The sequence below is a fragment of the Dreissena polymorpha genome, chromosome 4 (genome assembly GCF_020536995.1).
Source record: "Dreissena polymorpha isolate Duluth1 chromosome 4, UMN_Dpol_1.0, whole genome shotgun sequence".
Taxonomy (NCBI): Eukaryota; Metazoa; Mollusca; class Bivalvia; order Myida; family Dreissenidae; genus Dreissena; species Dreissena polymorpha.
In genome coordinates this window covers 37,236,137-37,253,555 of record NC_068358.1, presented here as the reverse complement: position 1 = coordinate 37,253,555, position 17,419 = coordinate 37,236,137, and the positions used below count along the sequence as shown (strand labels likewise).

At 34.1% G+C, this 17,419-nt stretch overlaps 1 protein-coding gene across 4 annotated transcripts in view; it reads left to right on the top strand.

The window, feature by feature from the left end:
- Positions 1-17,419, top strand: part of LOC127879902 (cytochrome P450 3A31-like) — a 43,868-nt gene that overhangs the window by 1,490 nt on the left and 24,959 nt on the right. For 3 of the 4 annotated variants that reach the window (XM_052427002.1, XM_052427001.1, XM_052427003.1), the window contains exons 2-12: positions 1,586-1,685; positions 1,929-1,981; positions 2,230-2,326; positions 2,900-3,022; positions 4,535-4,623; positions 5,310-5,458; positions 6,787-6,917; positions 7,206-7,263; positions 8,425-8,582; positions 9,076-9,170; positions 12,135-12,278. In XM_052427002.1, the coding sequence (XP_052282962.1) occupies positions 2,243-2,326; positions 2,900-3,022; positions 4,535-4,623; positions 5,310-5,458; positions 6,787-6,917; positions 7,206-7,263; positions 8,425-8,582; positions 9,076-9,170; positions 12,135-12,278 (1,031 nt within the window). In that variant the 5' untranslated portion in view covers positions 1,586-1,685; positions 1,929-1,981; positions 2,230-2,242. The remainder of the gene's footprint in view (positions 1-1,585; positions 1,686-1,928; positions 1,982-2,229; positions 2,327-2,899; positions 3,023-4,534; positions 4,624-5,309; positions 5,459-6,786; positions 6,918-7,205; positions 7,264-8,424; positions 8,583-9,075; positions 9,171-12,134; positions 12,279-17,419) is intronic. The other variant, XM_052427005.1, reaches the window with a different exon arrangement.

The following is a 17,419-nucleotide window of genomic DNA, read 5'->3' as shown; positions in this document are numbered from 1 at the left end:
CCAATATACTATTGCTTATGTAGCCATCACGTGTGGATAAAACGGGCCATCGTTGTCGGTACCTGATTAATGTTTGTGGTTAATGTTCAAGGGTTTCTGAACTTGTGGAGATTCGAAAAAAAAACATAGTGTGCCTACATTTATTTGTTTCATTCAATCCCTAGAAGTTATATGTCGTATAGGCAATTGGTCACTACAAGTAGCAGTAAATGACAGACTACGGATGGTTACAATAATTTATCTCCTAAAATGTTTCTAAAGTAAGATTTATGTCTATATCGGAACCATGATCGGAACTATCTATATTATATTTGACATCAGTATTCGATCTCCGGTGCACAATTAACTGTTTATGATAACTTTCCTCGCCGAAAAGGTATACTTTTATGTTTTGTTGTCACGGTCTTTGGAACTCAATGTATTTTTCCATGTGTCACTGTTGATGAAACCCTTGGTATTTATTCGCTTGTCGCTATCTTCTGATCACACGATGTATGTTCCGGTGTAACTATATCATATACCATGGGATAACATGCTGACAAAGTTTCACTTTGAATTACACTGCCTAGCAATTTAACTACCAATGACTTAAGCACTTTGGAATGTCTCTTCTCATTGTCATACTCCTCGAATGAAGTTTGGAAAGCAATCGTCATTTGACCGTATATCAGGTAAATATGCCAATAGCGGATTGATAGCGGTACATGTTACAAAGCAAACGCCTCCTGTGTTTGACTCGACGTTTATTTACTTGAATTCCCATGCAGAAAAGGACACGGAGAAATAAACTATTAATAAGAACGAAATTTTGCTAACCTTATCACCATCGGTCGATCAAGACGCATACCCATGATATCTTGGTCCCCGATGATGGATCAGTATACGTGATAAGGATTTCTTCTTAATTAGATGGGGCATACCGCTTGTTCATTTACCGTTAAGAGAAAGCTGGTTGTTTGATTTATTTCGTTATAAAACAAACAAAAACGGATGACAACATTAAAGCGACCGTCATCCACGAATGACGAAAAAAGAAAAGTTCTAAAATAACGTATTATTTACAATTATTAGTTTATATTTGTGCAGTCCCGCTTTAAGCATTTTTTTAATAAAATGCCGCTTTTTACAAAAGCAAACTAAAACAGTTTTCTGTCTTTTCTCCATCGACGGTAGTTAATACAAATCATTTTAACTAATCAACTGACTGACGAAACTCACGTAACCTAAACGGCTTTGATGACGATTATGCGCAATATGGAAGGTTCGATATTCCTTTCTTAATTAACATGGAGATTGTTAAAAAATATGAAAAATGCACCTTGTGTATGAACTTGTATTGATTTGGTTATTCTTTATTTTATAAGCGGTAAAGGGCGTTTTGGTATTTTATTTTATACATGTATTGTGGTTTTTATGTAAAGTCTTTCTGATCAAAAAGTGAGCAAATTTTATGTACAAAATTCCATATATATTTAACATATTTGTGTAAATTTTCTCTCTCCTTCTGATAACAAAATATCCACCTATTAACGTATATTGTTTGATTCCCAATAGTATTTACCAGACCTACTTTCTTAACTTGTAGCTACGACTGGGTACAAAATATACTGTGGAAGTGGAAATACAATGTGAAAGGATACTTTCCACTACCTATTTTAGGGACTCTTCCGTTCCAGTTGTCAAACGTAAGTTGATGATTTTAAACCATTTTTTTTAAATCTACAGATCTTAACTAAGATCTTGCTAATACGAAGCAAGCGCCTATGGACGCTTTGGTTTTCTCCTTTAGTTGCGCGTTATCGCTTAGAAAAAAGAAAGACATTTTGTCCGCGTGTTAATGTTTCAAAATAAATGACACTGAATCAATATGTATGAATAATAATAATTACATTTGTACAAGTGTTACTACATTCAATTTTTTTATGCAGCCAACACCAGATGGTGAACGCAGTCGAATTAACAGGTTCGGGAAGATTTATGGGTGAGACATACTGTCGTTGTATTTTATTCTACAAAATAAATTTTATTATTACATAAATATGAAGTAACAAAGAAAGCATATAATTATGATATGTTGTTCTTATAATAAACGAACCTTACTTCTAGGCATAGTTTAAAACACTAACTTTCTTGCGTTCTTAAAAAATACCCATGACACTTCTGCATGTTTCTTGTTTTTATTTTCGTCATGCGTGTGTTCATTCATGATTGCATGAATTTTGTACGAAGTGGCTCTCTTGGAATGACCAATATCATCAACGTGTTTGATCTTGACATCTTGAAAAAGATCTTAGTCAAGGACCATGCGGACTTCCAGAACCGATTTGTAAGTTGCCATAACAAGGCGTGTTTTTTTAATCAATTCTTTATGAAGAGCATTTGTTATTATATTTTCAAAAAGATAAAATCTATGTTTGAACTATCATACTGTTTGTGAAAGCATATATGTTTAACCTATTTATGCCTAGTGGACTCTCCCATCCTTCTAAATTGGATCAATTTTATTTCCAAAATTAGGGATGTCTAGTATATTTATTTCTATATTTAGAATATTTCTTACAGAAATTACTTTAAGCAAACAGCGCAGACCCTGATCTGGGTCTCCGCTGTTTGCAAAGGCCTTTTTTCTAGACGCTAGGCATAAATGGGTTAATTGGAATACTATCTAACTGGCATTCAGATATAATAATTATACGTAAAACTATCGTCAGTTTATGTTACATTGTAAGTATCGAATCATGTTTGCGCTTGGATAATACTGTTTTAGCTAACAATTATACTTGAAATCGGACTTGAAAATACTTATGTAGGGGTATCCATATATAATATGATGCAAGAAGTACCATGACTTTTTCGGGCATCGCATTCAGGATACTTATCGGTGAAAAAACAATTGCAGACATTGCCCGGAGTGTATGAACCGCCTCCCTCGGACGCCACACTTCCGGCATTAAAAGACTCAGAGTGGAAAAGAGTCCGAAGCATACTTACGCCAAGCTTCAGTGCCGCAAAACTTAAGATGGTAACCAAAGTATTTATTTTAAAAATTAAATATTGACTGCAATATACATGTGTTACAACAGTTAGACGTTTTTGAAAAGTGTGTAAAACAGTTTAACAGAGCAGAGTTTTGATGTCTCATGGCGTATTTTTAACCGACATCAGCTGCAAAGTTGATATTGCTCATTTTAATGCTGTTTATAAGACGACATGGCTTAAGTTCTAACACTTAAGTGAGAATAGGTGACATTATTTTGTTTCCATAGCAAAAAACAAATAAATATAATTTTCTCTAAGGAATTATGACGTCATAGTATGCCGTCATTTGTACATTATTGTCGCTTTATGCCTTAGAAGGGATATAGCGCTTTAGTGTCTCATGTTCTGCATAGCTGAAGAAGCTTAATTGCACATTTCCATCGCAGTGTATCATTTCATTATTTGTTTATGATGTTGAATTTAACACGGACAATAATTTCAGTTGAGCTCGTGTTCAATTATCGAGTTGAAATTCATGTATTCACTGCTCATTCGCCACGTAGGATGAAATAAAAATGTTTATTTTATGCTTTCCGGTGGTTTATAGAGAAATATCAGTGAAATAAAAGTGGTATTTCACTGTTTTAAACAGTGAAAAATAACAGTGAATAATATCGATATTTTTGACTGTTTTAATGTGAAATGACGTCATTTTTTCGACAAAATGACGTTATAAATCCAGCGAAATTATCCAGTTTAACTCTTTTCCAATGTAAATAAGCGGTGAAAAAAGCATAAAATAAAAAGTAAATTTGTTGGATTCAATGGAATATCGATTTTAATTCACTCGTGATCATAAAAAATACTGCGCCACTCGTGAAAATATTATTTTAAATGATCACTCGTGAAATAAAATCGATATTCCATCGAATCCAACAAATATCCTCTATGTATTAAATGAAGTTAGGCAGATATCAATTGCCAATTTATAATTCCTCGTTTACAAACACTGATGTTTTATAAGACGACATCATTTCACAGTTAATTGAGAAAGTTGTATATTAAATTATTGTATTCCATAACTTCATACATACATATGTATGTATAACAAGATATCTACCAACCATAAAACCAAACGTGTACTTCATTGGATGAATCATGTAAAAAAAAAACGTCACCTTTCGTTCTCATTCTGTTCCCTTATCTTGCTAATGTATATGGTTATGTTTGGGACTAATATTAATAGTTAAAAAATAACGCTTTTGAATCACACGAATTTATTTATTTACAGTGTAGAACGGCATTATTTAAATATGATTTCATTCAATTTAAATGGTGTTCGTGTCTAAATTGGGAACCGATAATTGTGTGATACTTTTGACATGTTTCATGTAAGTTTATTTGAGACACATATTCAAATAATACATACAATATTAAATACATTTGGTGGAATATGTCGATGGTATCATCCCTATCCGAATCGCATATAATAATTGTGTTTTCTTTATTGAATCCATGCCATATTGTAGCAGTTCAACGACGTTTATAATTTTAGATGACCACAAACATTAACCAAGTCAGCGAAATCTTAGCGCAAGGTCTCCTAGAAAATGCCCGTTCACGATCAACTATTGATCCCAAAGAGTAATGTATTGAACTATATCAAAACAATATCACCTCTTAGAATATACAGTTTTTTCATCACGCCAACATGACATCATTATCAAGCCTTATATGCAAAAGCGTGTTGACATCCGGGTCGTGATCTAATATCCATTAAAATACGTCCTAACGCATTTAAGTCGAACGCTTACTTTATAGAATAATCAAAATAACAAAAAAACATTGATGGAATTATGACACAATGGTTAAAGCAATAACATGTCGATAAGAATGTTTTCCACACTCAGTCAATAATGAAGTAATAATAAAACTTCAATTCAATATCATGGATAATTAAAATGGTTAAATGTGGATCTACATGAAATTTGGGAACAAAATGATTCAGTGTATACACTTCATCATGTTCATACAACGAGCGAGGCCTGGTATATGGGAGATAACCTTGGGTTATGGTTTGGTTAGGGTTATGGTTAGGGGTCGGATTAGGGTTAAGGTTAGGTTTTAAGGCTACCCTAACCCAAACCCGACCCCTAACCCTTACCCTAACCCTCTAACCCCACCCCCATGCGCACTACACTACCAGGCCTCGCTCGTTGTCGTTGTCCGCTTCCCTGTTCATACATTTAAAATGGAGATTGGCGAATGCTTGCACTGAGGTGTACGACGACTGGTCATGACCAACTCTAGACTGTCTCATATAATTGCAGCATATATGGTTGTTTTACAATGGACGTTATTGCTCGCACTGCTTTTGGGATTGAAACCAACTCATACAAGAACCCGGATGATCCTTTCATTGCTCATGGGAAGCGTGTTTTCAGCAGTCTTGTCTTCAATCCAGTGATAATTCTCATGAGTGAGTTCTAAAATTGTTGTAATATTATATCACTCTGGTATAAATGTCCTCCTACACGTTTACACTACATATGTTTTATGAATCATATAGCTAATATGTTTGCTGATTTACCTGGATGAGTCGAGGTACGTAATAGTTCAGTATTTATTTGATGTGTACTCTATATAATGATTTTAACCTAGATCTAATGTCTAGGTTGCATTGACTAGGCAAAGTACTGAAATACTTAACAGAGCCCAATTCAGGGTCAACGGGTTTTACACACGGGCTGGAAGGAATGAAAACACACCGTTAAGAACTAAAAAATATCTCAAGTTTTTAAATATATTTGTAAAAATCTTAAGTGCATATAAGACAGTTTTTCTTGCAGTTTGTACCGATATCTTAAGATTTCACTTTGCCTGCAGCATAACCGTGTATATGAATGGCTGTACACATCGAAATTTTGGTCAAGAACACAGGCTTATTAAATAAAGTAATTCTGATGTTTGTTTTTTACATTGCCATAAGGCCGTATCCAAACTGTCTTTTATGCACTAGTTAAAATTCTTAAGATATATTGTTTTAAAAAGCCATTTGAAAAAAGGGCCAACTTACCGGTGTGTTTGTATCCATTAACATCCATTTGTGAACCCCATTCAGTCACGTGATCCTGCATCCTTAATAAAGTGTAAAAACATCATAAGACGGCCATTCAATAGCGGCTTTATCTTAGTTATTGCAAAGAACAAAATGCTTCGGACTAAACAAAATATATTTAGAGATCTATTCATTCATATCTAAAACGAGGGTTTTCAAAAGAACACAATGAGATTAATAAGATTTGTTTCATTTTGAATAATTATTTTACCATATATGTGTTCTTAAATTGTTGAATTATATAAATGCATTGCAAAACAGCATATCGCAAATGTTAATGTGGTAAATAGTTACAAGGTTGTAAATAAATGAATAATGGAACACAACAAACATAATAAAAAAATAAGCACTCTTGTCGCATTCCGCTTTTTGTTCATTAATTGCAAGATAATCGTTATCTTTACGCTAGCTACATCAGATGCTGAAAACTATATAACATGAAAGTCACTTAATCAGGGCTCACCGCTTCCAACGGTCAATACAAAACACTAGAGACTTGGACCTATTTGATGGCATAGGCTATAGTTTGTATTTTACATTTACTTGGAGTCTTTTTTTTCAACATTGTCAGAAAAATGGGAACTTCGTTATACTGTTCTAAGTTTCATACGATAAAGTACAAAATAAACACAAACATACACACACATATAATAAGATCATAGACAAAAATAAGATACACGCTATTTCAGTGATATTTCCTCGACTTGGGCCATATCTAACGAGGTTGTTGAAGTACAGCATGTTCTTCCCGACGAATTCTCTAGAATTCTTCATAGACGTCAGCAAGCAGATAATCGAGCAACGCAAAACTGACGTCACGGTATGATCCACTTAGTACGAAACAATAGTATATATATATATATATATATATATATATATATATATTATATATATTTAAAGAATATGAATACCATATTACTAATATATACTCGACATTCCACTTATTTGCAACATTATTGTTTTTTTTGTGCAAACTTAGTCTTAATCTCTGTCATATGGGCATTCAGAAATTGCAATATTTATTTTAGACATGTCTTGAAAATATAATTTCGGTAATACTAGAAATCTTAAATGCGAAGTGAAGATAAGTATATGTGTTTTTTTTTAGACAGACAGAGTTGATTTACTGCAACTTATGCTGAATTCAGAGCATGACGTCCATAAAAGTATGTACTCGAGTTCTTAATGATACACACGGTTTCAATTTTCTTTCACATAATATATTTTGTGAAACGTTAATTTAATAATTAAGTCAATATCACTAGGGAATTAAAATACATGAATGAAAAGATATAAACAGGCTATGTGCGGGAGATGTGTTTTATTTATATAATCATATGATCTAAGTATGAACAGATTTACATATTTCATATACATTAATTAAATGCAGAATGTGTATTGAAATAAATCAGCATGATTTGCTTTGATTTTAAAGTTCTGCTATAGTTAAAGATCTATCCGGTTTTGTTAGTGTTTGTTTTAAAGTTTAATTATCAATAAATAAATCAACAGTATGGTGAAGCTCAGAGTTAAGCAGTGAAACTCGTCAGAACAAATCACATTTATTTATAAAGAACGTAAATCGAAAATACATTGAAACGGAAGTCGACACGTTTTACCTGCAGTTACAACGAAGAACGTAAATCGAACACAAATCTTTGTTTGTTTATCCACCAAGTCCGTCATATGCATAAAGAAAAAAAAGAGCTGTGGACATTAGTTACTGATTTCCAAATCAAAAGCATTTTTGAGGTTTACAATCGTCCAAAAAGTGTATGAGAATTGTAAAATGTTAAACGGAATATGCGCTTGTTTGGCAACTGTTCGATTATACTAACGAGCAAACAATGTACGTTATGCAACAGAAACTTCGAATATGAGTCAGACACACATGTTCTTGTCAAAAGTACCTTAAAAACATTCGACCATTCCAAATAATTATTTCAGACATAACACAAGCTATTGTTTATAATTCTAAATTAATTTATCTTGTATAGTTAAACAATAGCTGCGGTGGAGTTTTATAATTATTGCTTCAAATGAGACGGAATATTTTCATTGTCCCCTATTATTATAATACAAACACAAAAATATTTTCATTTAATACATATCATAAAAATGATTCAAAACTAACCACGTGGTCTTTGGTAAAACTAAATTAGGTAAAATCAACTGGCATCCTAGTACACATTTTTCGAGTGCAGCGCATGCAAGGAAACACAGCACAAGTGTAATTAGACAACAGGCAATATAGTATTCATTTGCATATGGTTGGCATTTTGTTATCATATTCATTGTCAAATACGACTTCATACATTATCAATCAGGTTTATCGGTAAAAGAGATCGTGTCGCAGTCATTCATCGTGTTTGTCGCTGGTTACGAAACAACGGCCACTCTACTTACGTACGCCTCATATGTGCTGGCAACAAACCCTGACGTGCAAAATACCTTACAGGAGGAGATTGATAAACACATTCCCATGGTGAGATGAATACTTAAAAAATATTGATAGAAGTGTAATTTAACCAAGATTTTTAATTTAATTTATGAAAGAACCACAGTCATCGATTAAAAAGTAATAGAAATCGACATTTATATTGATACTGTCACAGTAGTGCACATTAAAACATTTCTATTTAAACTGAAAGTAGCACACGATAACACAATAATTTGACAGTTTGCTGTCTCAATTGACAAATTATATATATATATATATATATATATATATATATATATATATATATATATATATATATATATATATATATATATATATATATATATATATATATATATATATATATATATATATAGACGTACACAAAAGACGCTAATAGTACTTTGAATATTAAGCAAACGATAAATGTAAATTTAATATTATGTATTTACACTTTTTTTCAGTCATATTCATGTATTATTTTCACGAATAAATTATAAGTATATGAACGATATTATAGCTGCGGCTTTGTTATCAGGACTGTAAAGAAATCACATATGAGAAGGTCATGGAACTGCCGTACTTGGATCAGTTTGTACACGAGACTCTCAGGATGTACCCGCCTGTTACAGCGTAAGTACGTTTGAAATGAAACTTTAAATGTGATATAAACATCATGAAAGAGTTCATTACGTAATTGTCAATTTTATACGGACTTTGTCAGTTGACGATGTTTTTAACACTTGCTGTAATTCAAACCAATACCTTTAACTTAGTATCAATGTATAAATTGACGCTTCCACAATGTGATTTTTAAAAACGTTGTACACGGATGCAATTTGTTTAACAGTTAAACCAATATAATGCAAAAAACCACGTGCATTTTGTTTGTGATTTTGTTCATAGCTGACGTGATAATATTTGTTATTTTACGGATCGCGCGTAATGACATTTATTATTTGTCCATAACGTATATATGTCATGTGTTATGCAAATTAATAAACCAACGCAAGATACGCAGCACATTTTCTCGTTATAACTTTTCAAGGATTTTTGTTTCCATTTAAAAGCGACGTTATACGATTTGCAAAGCCAACATCATATTCTCGCAATCTTTTACTAAAATAGGAATTTGAACAAAAAATATAATATTAAATGTTTTTACAATCTTTGTATTTCCCTTTCAAACAAATAGTGTGTATTTCAATGTTATTTATAAAAAACAAGCTATCGCCAATACCGATAACTCGTATTTGTTGCAGAACCAAAAATGAGTCTTTGAGTCGTATGCACAAAGTTGCATGATTAATGAATTTTCTTCACTGTTTACATGTCTTCATTACATAAAGTATTTTCCTGCTGTACAACTCAAAACTATTTAAAATGCACTAAAACTGTATTTTCGATTTTTTAGCTCACCAGATTGCTCAGGTGAGATTTTGTGAACCAAAAATGAGTCTTTGAGTCGTATGCACAAAGTTGCATGATTAATGAATTTTCTTCACTGTTTACATGTCTTCATTACATAAAGTATTTTTCTGCTGTACAACTCAAAACTATTTAAAATGCACTAAAACTGTATTTTTGATTTTTTAGCTCACCAGATTGCTCAGGTGAGATTTTGTGACCGGTCTTTGTCCGTCGTCTGTCCGTCCGTCCGCCCGTCCGTTCACATTTGTTCGTAAACACTCTAGAGACCTCATTTCTTGTCCTATCTTCACGAAACTTGGTCAGAAGCTTTGTCCCATGAAATCTCGGTCGAGTTCGAAACTGGGTCGTACCGGGTCAAAAACTAGGTCACTAGGTCAAAAAAAGAAAAACCTTGTAAACACTGTAGAAGTCACATTTCATGCCCAATCTTCATGTAACTTTGTCAAAATGTTTGTCTTAATGATATCTTGGTTGAGTTATAAAGTGGTTCCGGTCCGTTGAAAAACATGGCCGCCAGTGTGCGGGGCAGTTTTCCTTATTTGGCTATTGAGAAACCTTGTAAACACTCTAGAGGCCACATTTCTTGTCTGATCTTCATGAAACTTAGTCAGAAGATTTGTCCCAATGATACCTCGATCGAGTTCGAAACTGGGTCATGCTGGGTTGAAAACTAGGTCACTAGGTCAAAAAAAAAGCCTTGTAAACAATGTAGAAGTCACATTTCATGCCCAATCTTCATGTAACTTTGTCAAAATGGTTTTCTAAATGATATCTTGGTTGAGTTCAAAAGTGGTTCCGGTCCGTTGAAAAACATGGTCGCTAGTGTGCGGGGCAGTTTTCCTTATTTGGCTATTGAGAAACCTTGTAAACACTCTAGAGGTCACATTTCTTGTCCGATCTTCATGAAACTTAGTCAGAAGATTTGTCACAATGATGCCTCGATCGAGTTCGAAACTGGGTCATGCTGGTTTAAAAACTAGGTCACTTGGTCAAAAAAGAAAAGCCTTGTAAACACTGTAGAAGTCACATTTCATGCCCAATCTTCATGTAACTTTGTCAAAATGGTTTTCTTAATGATATCTTGGTTGAGTTCAAAAGTGGTTCCGGTCCGTTGAAAAACATGGTCGCCAGTGTGCGGGGCAGTTTTCATTATTTGGCTATAGAAAAACATTGTAAACACTCTAGAGGGCACATTTCTTGTCCAATCTTCATAAAACTTGGTCAGAAAATTTGTCCCAATGATACCTTGTAAACACACTAGAGGCCATAGTTTTGGTCCAATAATGATGATACTTGACCAGGATGTTTTTCTTGATGATATATATGCAAAGTTTGACATTGGGTCATGTGGGGTCAAAATCTTGGTCAGGAGGTCCAAATCCTAAACAAAATCTTGTAAACACATGTTGAATTAGCATTACTTGCAAATTTTTGCTTGCAAAAAACCCATGCAAATAGACAGTACTCAATCATAATTAATCATATGCTCACACTGCAAAAGTAAACAGAAGAGAACCAATCTAATATGCTCTAGAGTACTGAATTTTCAACTAAGCAATGAACAAGGCCTTGTAAAAAAAGGTGAGCGATCTAGGGCCATCTTGGCCTTCTTGTTTATACTACTTCTTTGGAACGATTTTTCTAGTTGTACATTCATCAGTATTGTATTTGTTTGCACACAAAAAAAAATATTATAAACTCGTTTTGAACGTTATATTTTAAAACGCGTAAAATAACAAAAAGTTTCCACTAACCAACGCAATCTTCATGAATGTGTGGACTCTTCAATAAGTTTATATTCCAAATACAGTTGTCCATGACTGTTGTTACATTCGATAATACTTAATTATAATCGCAAATCTCTCTTTCATGTCCAGAGTATATGTTGTATAGAGGCTTGGAAAATGTCTGTCTTCGAACATACTTATTAAAGTGGGACATAACTTAGGTGCAGTAAAAAAGGGATTAAACAAACAAAAAGCTTGGTCCACCTACATATCCTAATTATTTTAGATGTTAGTTAAAACAAACAAGTTATTACGTAGCCTTACATTGAACATGGCCTGTGGCAACTTTCAATAAATGTCTTATACAATATATAAAGATCTAGTCTTCGGCTGAATGTTTTCAAGATGCGAATGAATTACACTTATTATGTTGTTACAGAATGAATCGAGCTACATCGGAAGATCGCGATGTCCAGATTGACGGCTACTGGTTCCCGAAAAACACAATGATCAGCTGCAACATCTACATGATACATCACGATGACAATAACTACCCTGAGCCGGAGAAGTTCATTCCCGAGAGGTACCCTACACACATACATTACTGTAATAAGTTTTTATGTTAAAATCAATGCTTGAAAATATTCTTGTTCTATGCACCCAAACGGAAGATAATATTTATTGCACCGTCCGCTCTTCCTTCTGTCAGTCTTTCATGCTTTCTTTGATTGAACATAACTCAAGAAGAATTGAAGTTATTAACATCTTCAGTATTTGCAGGTTAAAAAGTTTCGTATGCAAATCATTAGGACATACATATCAATGGGATTACATTTTAACACTTCATATATTGAAATAATAGCTTGAATGGAAGTGCTTTGTGCAACAGCCTCACTTATTTCTATAGTATTTTGGAGTTATTACTCTTTGCTTAGTTTTGCAAACATGTACTGTAATTTGCCTAGTTTCAACCTATTTTTGCTCAACTGCATCGAAAGCATTAAGTATAAAATTGCTTTAAAAGAGACGGCATATTTTGATTGTCCCCTAAGGAATCCATATGCCAATTAAATCTTCCGTTTTACGTTCTTCCGTTTTTCCAACCAGCTTATTGTGCGGAGCATGGCGTATTGAAGGAATTCAAATGAAACTTTATATAATGATAACATGCTTTTAAGGGAATTAAAGAACAAGAGAAGCTTACATCTCTCTTCTTGATTTATGCGGTTACTACCCTATACTCATTTTTTTGTTAAGATCATACCGTCTTTAGTATTGAATGCATTTTAATAAAACTGAGACTGTAGATTAGATTGATATTGAAATTTAGTGGAAGCCCAGGGTACAATAACCACAACTCTCTTATTAGTATATTTTGAGTTATTTCATGCACTTATTTTGTGATATTTCGTTTCTATAGTACATAATATTTATGCAGGTTCTGACGGATTTTAATTAACCAAGACTGTTTCTTTGATGTTTATGAAAGTATCGCCATTTGTTAATTGTTTTAGCGCAAAGGGTAACAATCCGTTTAACATGCAATTGACAATGTATATATCAACATTGAAAAATACAAATTTATGTTTTCAATGAATAAATACAAATTTGTATTTTCTTCTACTTTTATGGTTGTCAATATCAAACTTAGGGATCAAAATAATAATTCAAGGGAGTTGTGCACTTGTAGCACTTGTAGCACAAGTAGCACTTGTTTAAAACTGCGGATGTATCTTCCTTGCCGTTACATGTGCGTCTTAATAGAATGCTATATGCTTATATGTCATGTTCAAGCGTACTGTTAAGCAAAATGCTCACATATATATTGCACAGACTGTAATATTCACGCATGTGTTTGTGCGACGAAACTAATTAGTAGATTGTTTAGCACTTATAATGCGTTCGCCATCAACCTATATGTCATTGAACTCTCACAGTATGCACATAGCCGTTAACGTCGGTTGAATAGTTAACTTTCATTATAGTGGTCATTCTCTAGGTTTGCACCGGATGCAAAATGGTCTCGTGACCCGTTTGCGTTCATGCCCTTCGGACAAGGGCCTCGAAACTGCATTGGCATGAGACTTGCCTTGCTGGAAGCAAAGATTGCCTTGGTTAATTGTGTGCGGAAGGTCAAGTTTGTAGCGACCGAGGAAACAGAGGTAAATTACCCTTAGCTCATCTAAAGCTATGTAACTAACGTTATACACAACAAGTGGCTTGGTAAGTTATGGTGAATTGTAAGTACTAGAATGTGTGGATCAATGGTGATTAGAAATGCTTCTTGCACAGATATGTGGAGTTTGCTCCGTATATTTGTAACATTTAATGCGGATCGACTGACTGACTTACTTAGAGACCGACATATATTTAAACTAGTACTACCTCACAAACTTATCTTGTCAGGCTTTACTAGTTTACATGTAAAATTAAATACCTTAAGAGTTGAGCACTTGTACAAATAAATGCAAATATGAGGACAAAACAACGCAATTGAATTTCGTTCATATTACTGTTTTATGGTAGGAGACTACTGTCTTGCGCGCAATACTCCAAAAGCCTTCTTTAATATACTCATTGTTTTTACAATACGTGTGTAGTTAAGTGCAAGAACGCACTGTTTTCTCAAAGCAACAACCGATTCAAACGCATGCATTATTCGCAAAAATGAAGTTTGGCCGCAGAAATGTACCAAAAAATATTGGTTAATAAGTACGTCGGAGATATTTCAATATTGGAAGACGTTAATTTATTGTTCGTAGTGAGTAGTCTAGAAATCATACCTGTAATGGTTGCTAGTTATATTTGTATAATGCTATGTGTGTTGAAATGACATTATTTATTCTCAAAAGGTGCCATTGAAGCTCGTGACAACTCAAGCGTTCCTGATTCCTGAGAAACCCATCAAAATTTCGGTTGAGGCTCGCTAGGATCTAAGCCAGTCTCCAAAACTGCTAAGAATGGAATCTATACGAATACACATATTGTATATTCATTAAACGGTATCCGGCGGTTTTCTACGGCAGCGCATGTCATCATTGTCTATTAAAAAGCTTTATCTTGAAACAAGTAGTTTTAATTATAAAAATATTAAAATCACTTATATTAAATAAGTTACTTTATTGTTTTATTAAAGTTTTGCTAAATAATAAATGGACAATTTGACCTTTTGCCCAATTTGTATTGTATATAACCATGGCAGAATGTTTTCAAAGGAACAATATCAGATTGTAATATAAACTATGATATAAAATCTCCATGTATTGGCCTTTTAAAGCAAACATATTATTTCCGTTATTTTGAAGAACAAAACCGTCTTGATTTTAGTTGTTGTTGATTTTAAGGTAGAAGTAGAAATGGTTTTAGTTGGAATAGACATATTTTGGATGTGATGTATTTTATATATATGTATTAAATATTCATTTATGGCATATATATATTCGGAAAAAGTGTAGATATATATTAAATTTTCTTAAAGAAAGTTCACTTTGTTTGCCTTGTAAGAAAAACAAAGCAAATTCTATATTTAGCTTTTGCTAAACATTATTAGCATAATGAAAGATAAATACATAGATTTAGCAAAAACGTAGCGTTGAAACTCAATTTCCGTCTGTAACAGATGTATTTGCATTAGTTCTTACCTTCTCTCCGATAAATTCGCCCGTAGCCGCAATTTTGTTTGTTTAGGTTTGAATTAACGTGTCGAATCATGAATATTAATTAGGTCGTGTTCGTACTTTACCGTTCTCGACCGCAAAATAAAAATCGCTGTATTGTTCGTTTTCAACCGATTTCATCCGGATTTTCAGTGATATCCTCAATAAAAACACGTTTTCTTACGATTCTGCCCATGTATATCTCCGCGAACAGGGACTTAAAGAGTACTCGTGGGGCATTAAAGAAGTTGCCGAGCCGCCAATGACAAATCGAACCTTACTGACAATAATACGCAAAATTTCTATATTAAGGAAATATGGGTTAATAAAAAAATAATAATTTGAGTAAATTTTTTTATATTTGTCAAATAATATACGCGTTCAAATATTAATATTAGCATTGTTTCTTTTGCAGTTGTTTATTTGAAGCATAATTTTAGTAGCAAAAACTTTAATTTTACAATATTCCATAATGTTCATAATGTGTGTAAATTTCGAACAATAATGTATTTTTTTCTGCGAAGCTGTTTAACCCGCCTTTTCACCTTAAATGACCTTTTACATAACGCCAGCAGACCCGAATGAATACACTTCATTTATTCCATTGGCTGTTGTGAGCATAGTCTCCCAAAACATTTGCAACATCACCGCTTTTGTTAAGTATATGATGTAACACTGCTCAGTTTAGGGTGATGCGGACTACTATCTGCCGCAGTTAAAATTACGCTTTCTGGTAAATTGCATCCCCGAGACTTACAGGGTGAGTGCTGGGTCAGTAAATCGTCGGGTTAAGGCGGAATGTACTATCAATAAGCGTGTTATGTTTATTACACAGTATTGCTGTCAATAAATCAAATAACACAAATTTAAGTGAAGAACTGAATGACAAGTGTGGGATCAAACTACCTAAATAGTTTATGTGACGTATGCAGGCAAGACAAGTCTAGTGACAATTGCAAGTTTGCTATAAATAACACAATGTGACTTCAATTTTCTATAGTCATCTATCGTGGTTTGATATAGGACACAAAAACTACCGAAATAGTATATTCGTGACAGAATAGGGTACCGACATTTGCCAGTTTGCTATAAATAACACAGTGTCAATTTTCTATTGGTAAGTATCGTGGTTTGATGTTTCATTTATAAGCCGTGATGAGATTTTTAAAGACCCGCGTCATGTAAAAATGGGTCTTATGCAATATTCTGTCAGCGTAACTCCAGCCCAGTCTGCTCATCAACGCAGTCTTGTCAGGATATGTATACTGAAAAGGCTACTCTTGAGATACCAAGAAACCTGGTGTGCGGTAAAATGCCACAGTTAAAAATGCCAGAAGTAAAGTGGTAAAAATGCCATAGGTAAAAATGCCAATGTAAAACTACCAGACGATATAAATAGTAAAATAGAGTTTGAGCAATATTTTTTAAGGATATTGAGCATTGCATACCCGCTCACTGGGAAATGACGCATACGAGAAATAGGCTAAATAGGCTGCATGCACGGTCGACCCTAATTAAAAGTCCCGGCCGAAACTAGTTCAGCCCGATAGGCAGTATAAGGCTGGTCAGCGTGCACTACATGTTAGTCGCTTCCGGTGGATAACTGTTGTTCGTCCGAAAGGGGCCCGCTGAACCTGACTCGGACACTAATCAAAAGTCACGGCCGAAACTAGGTCAGCCCGACAGACAGTCAACTGCAGGTCAGCGTGCACTAGGTCGCTTCCGGGGGATAACTCTTGTTTGTCCGAATGGGGAACTTAAAGGGTCATACCCGCTCAATGGGAAATGACGCATACGAAAAATAGGCTAAATAGGCTGCATGCACGGCCGACCCTTATTACAAGTCCCGGCCGAAACTAGTTCAGCCCTATAGGGATTTGACGGCTGGTCAGCTTGCACTAGGTCGCTTCCGGAGGATAACTCTTGTTCGTCCAAAAGGGGCCCTTAAAAGGGGCATACCCACTCACATGCAAAATGACGCGCAATACGCTAAATAGTCATAACCTGACTCCGACCCTAATTAAAAGTCCCGGCCGAAACTAGGTCAGCCCGAAAGGAATTTGACGAC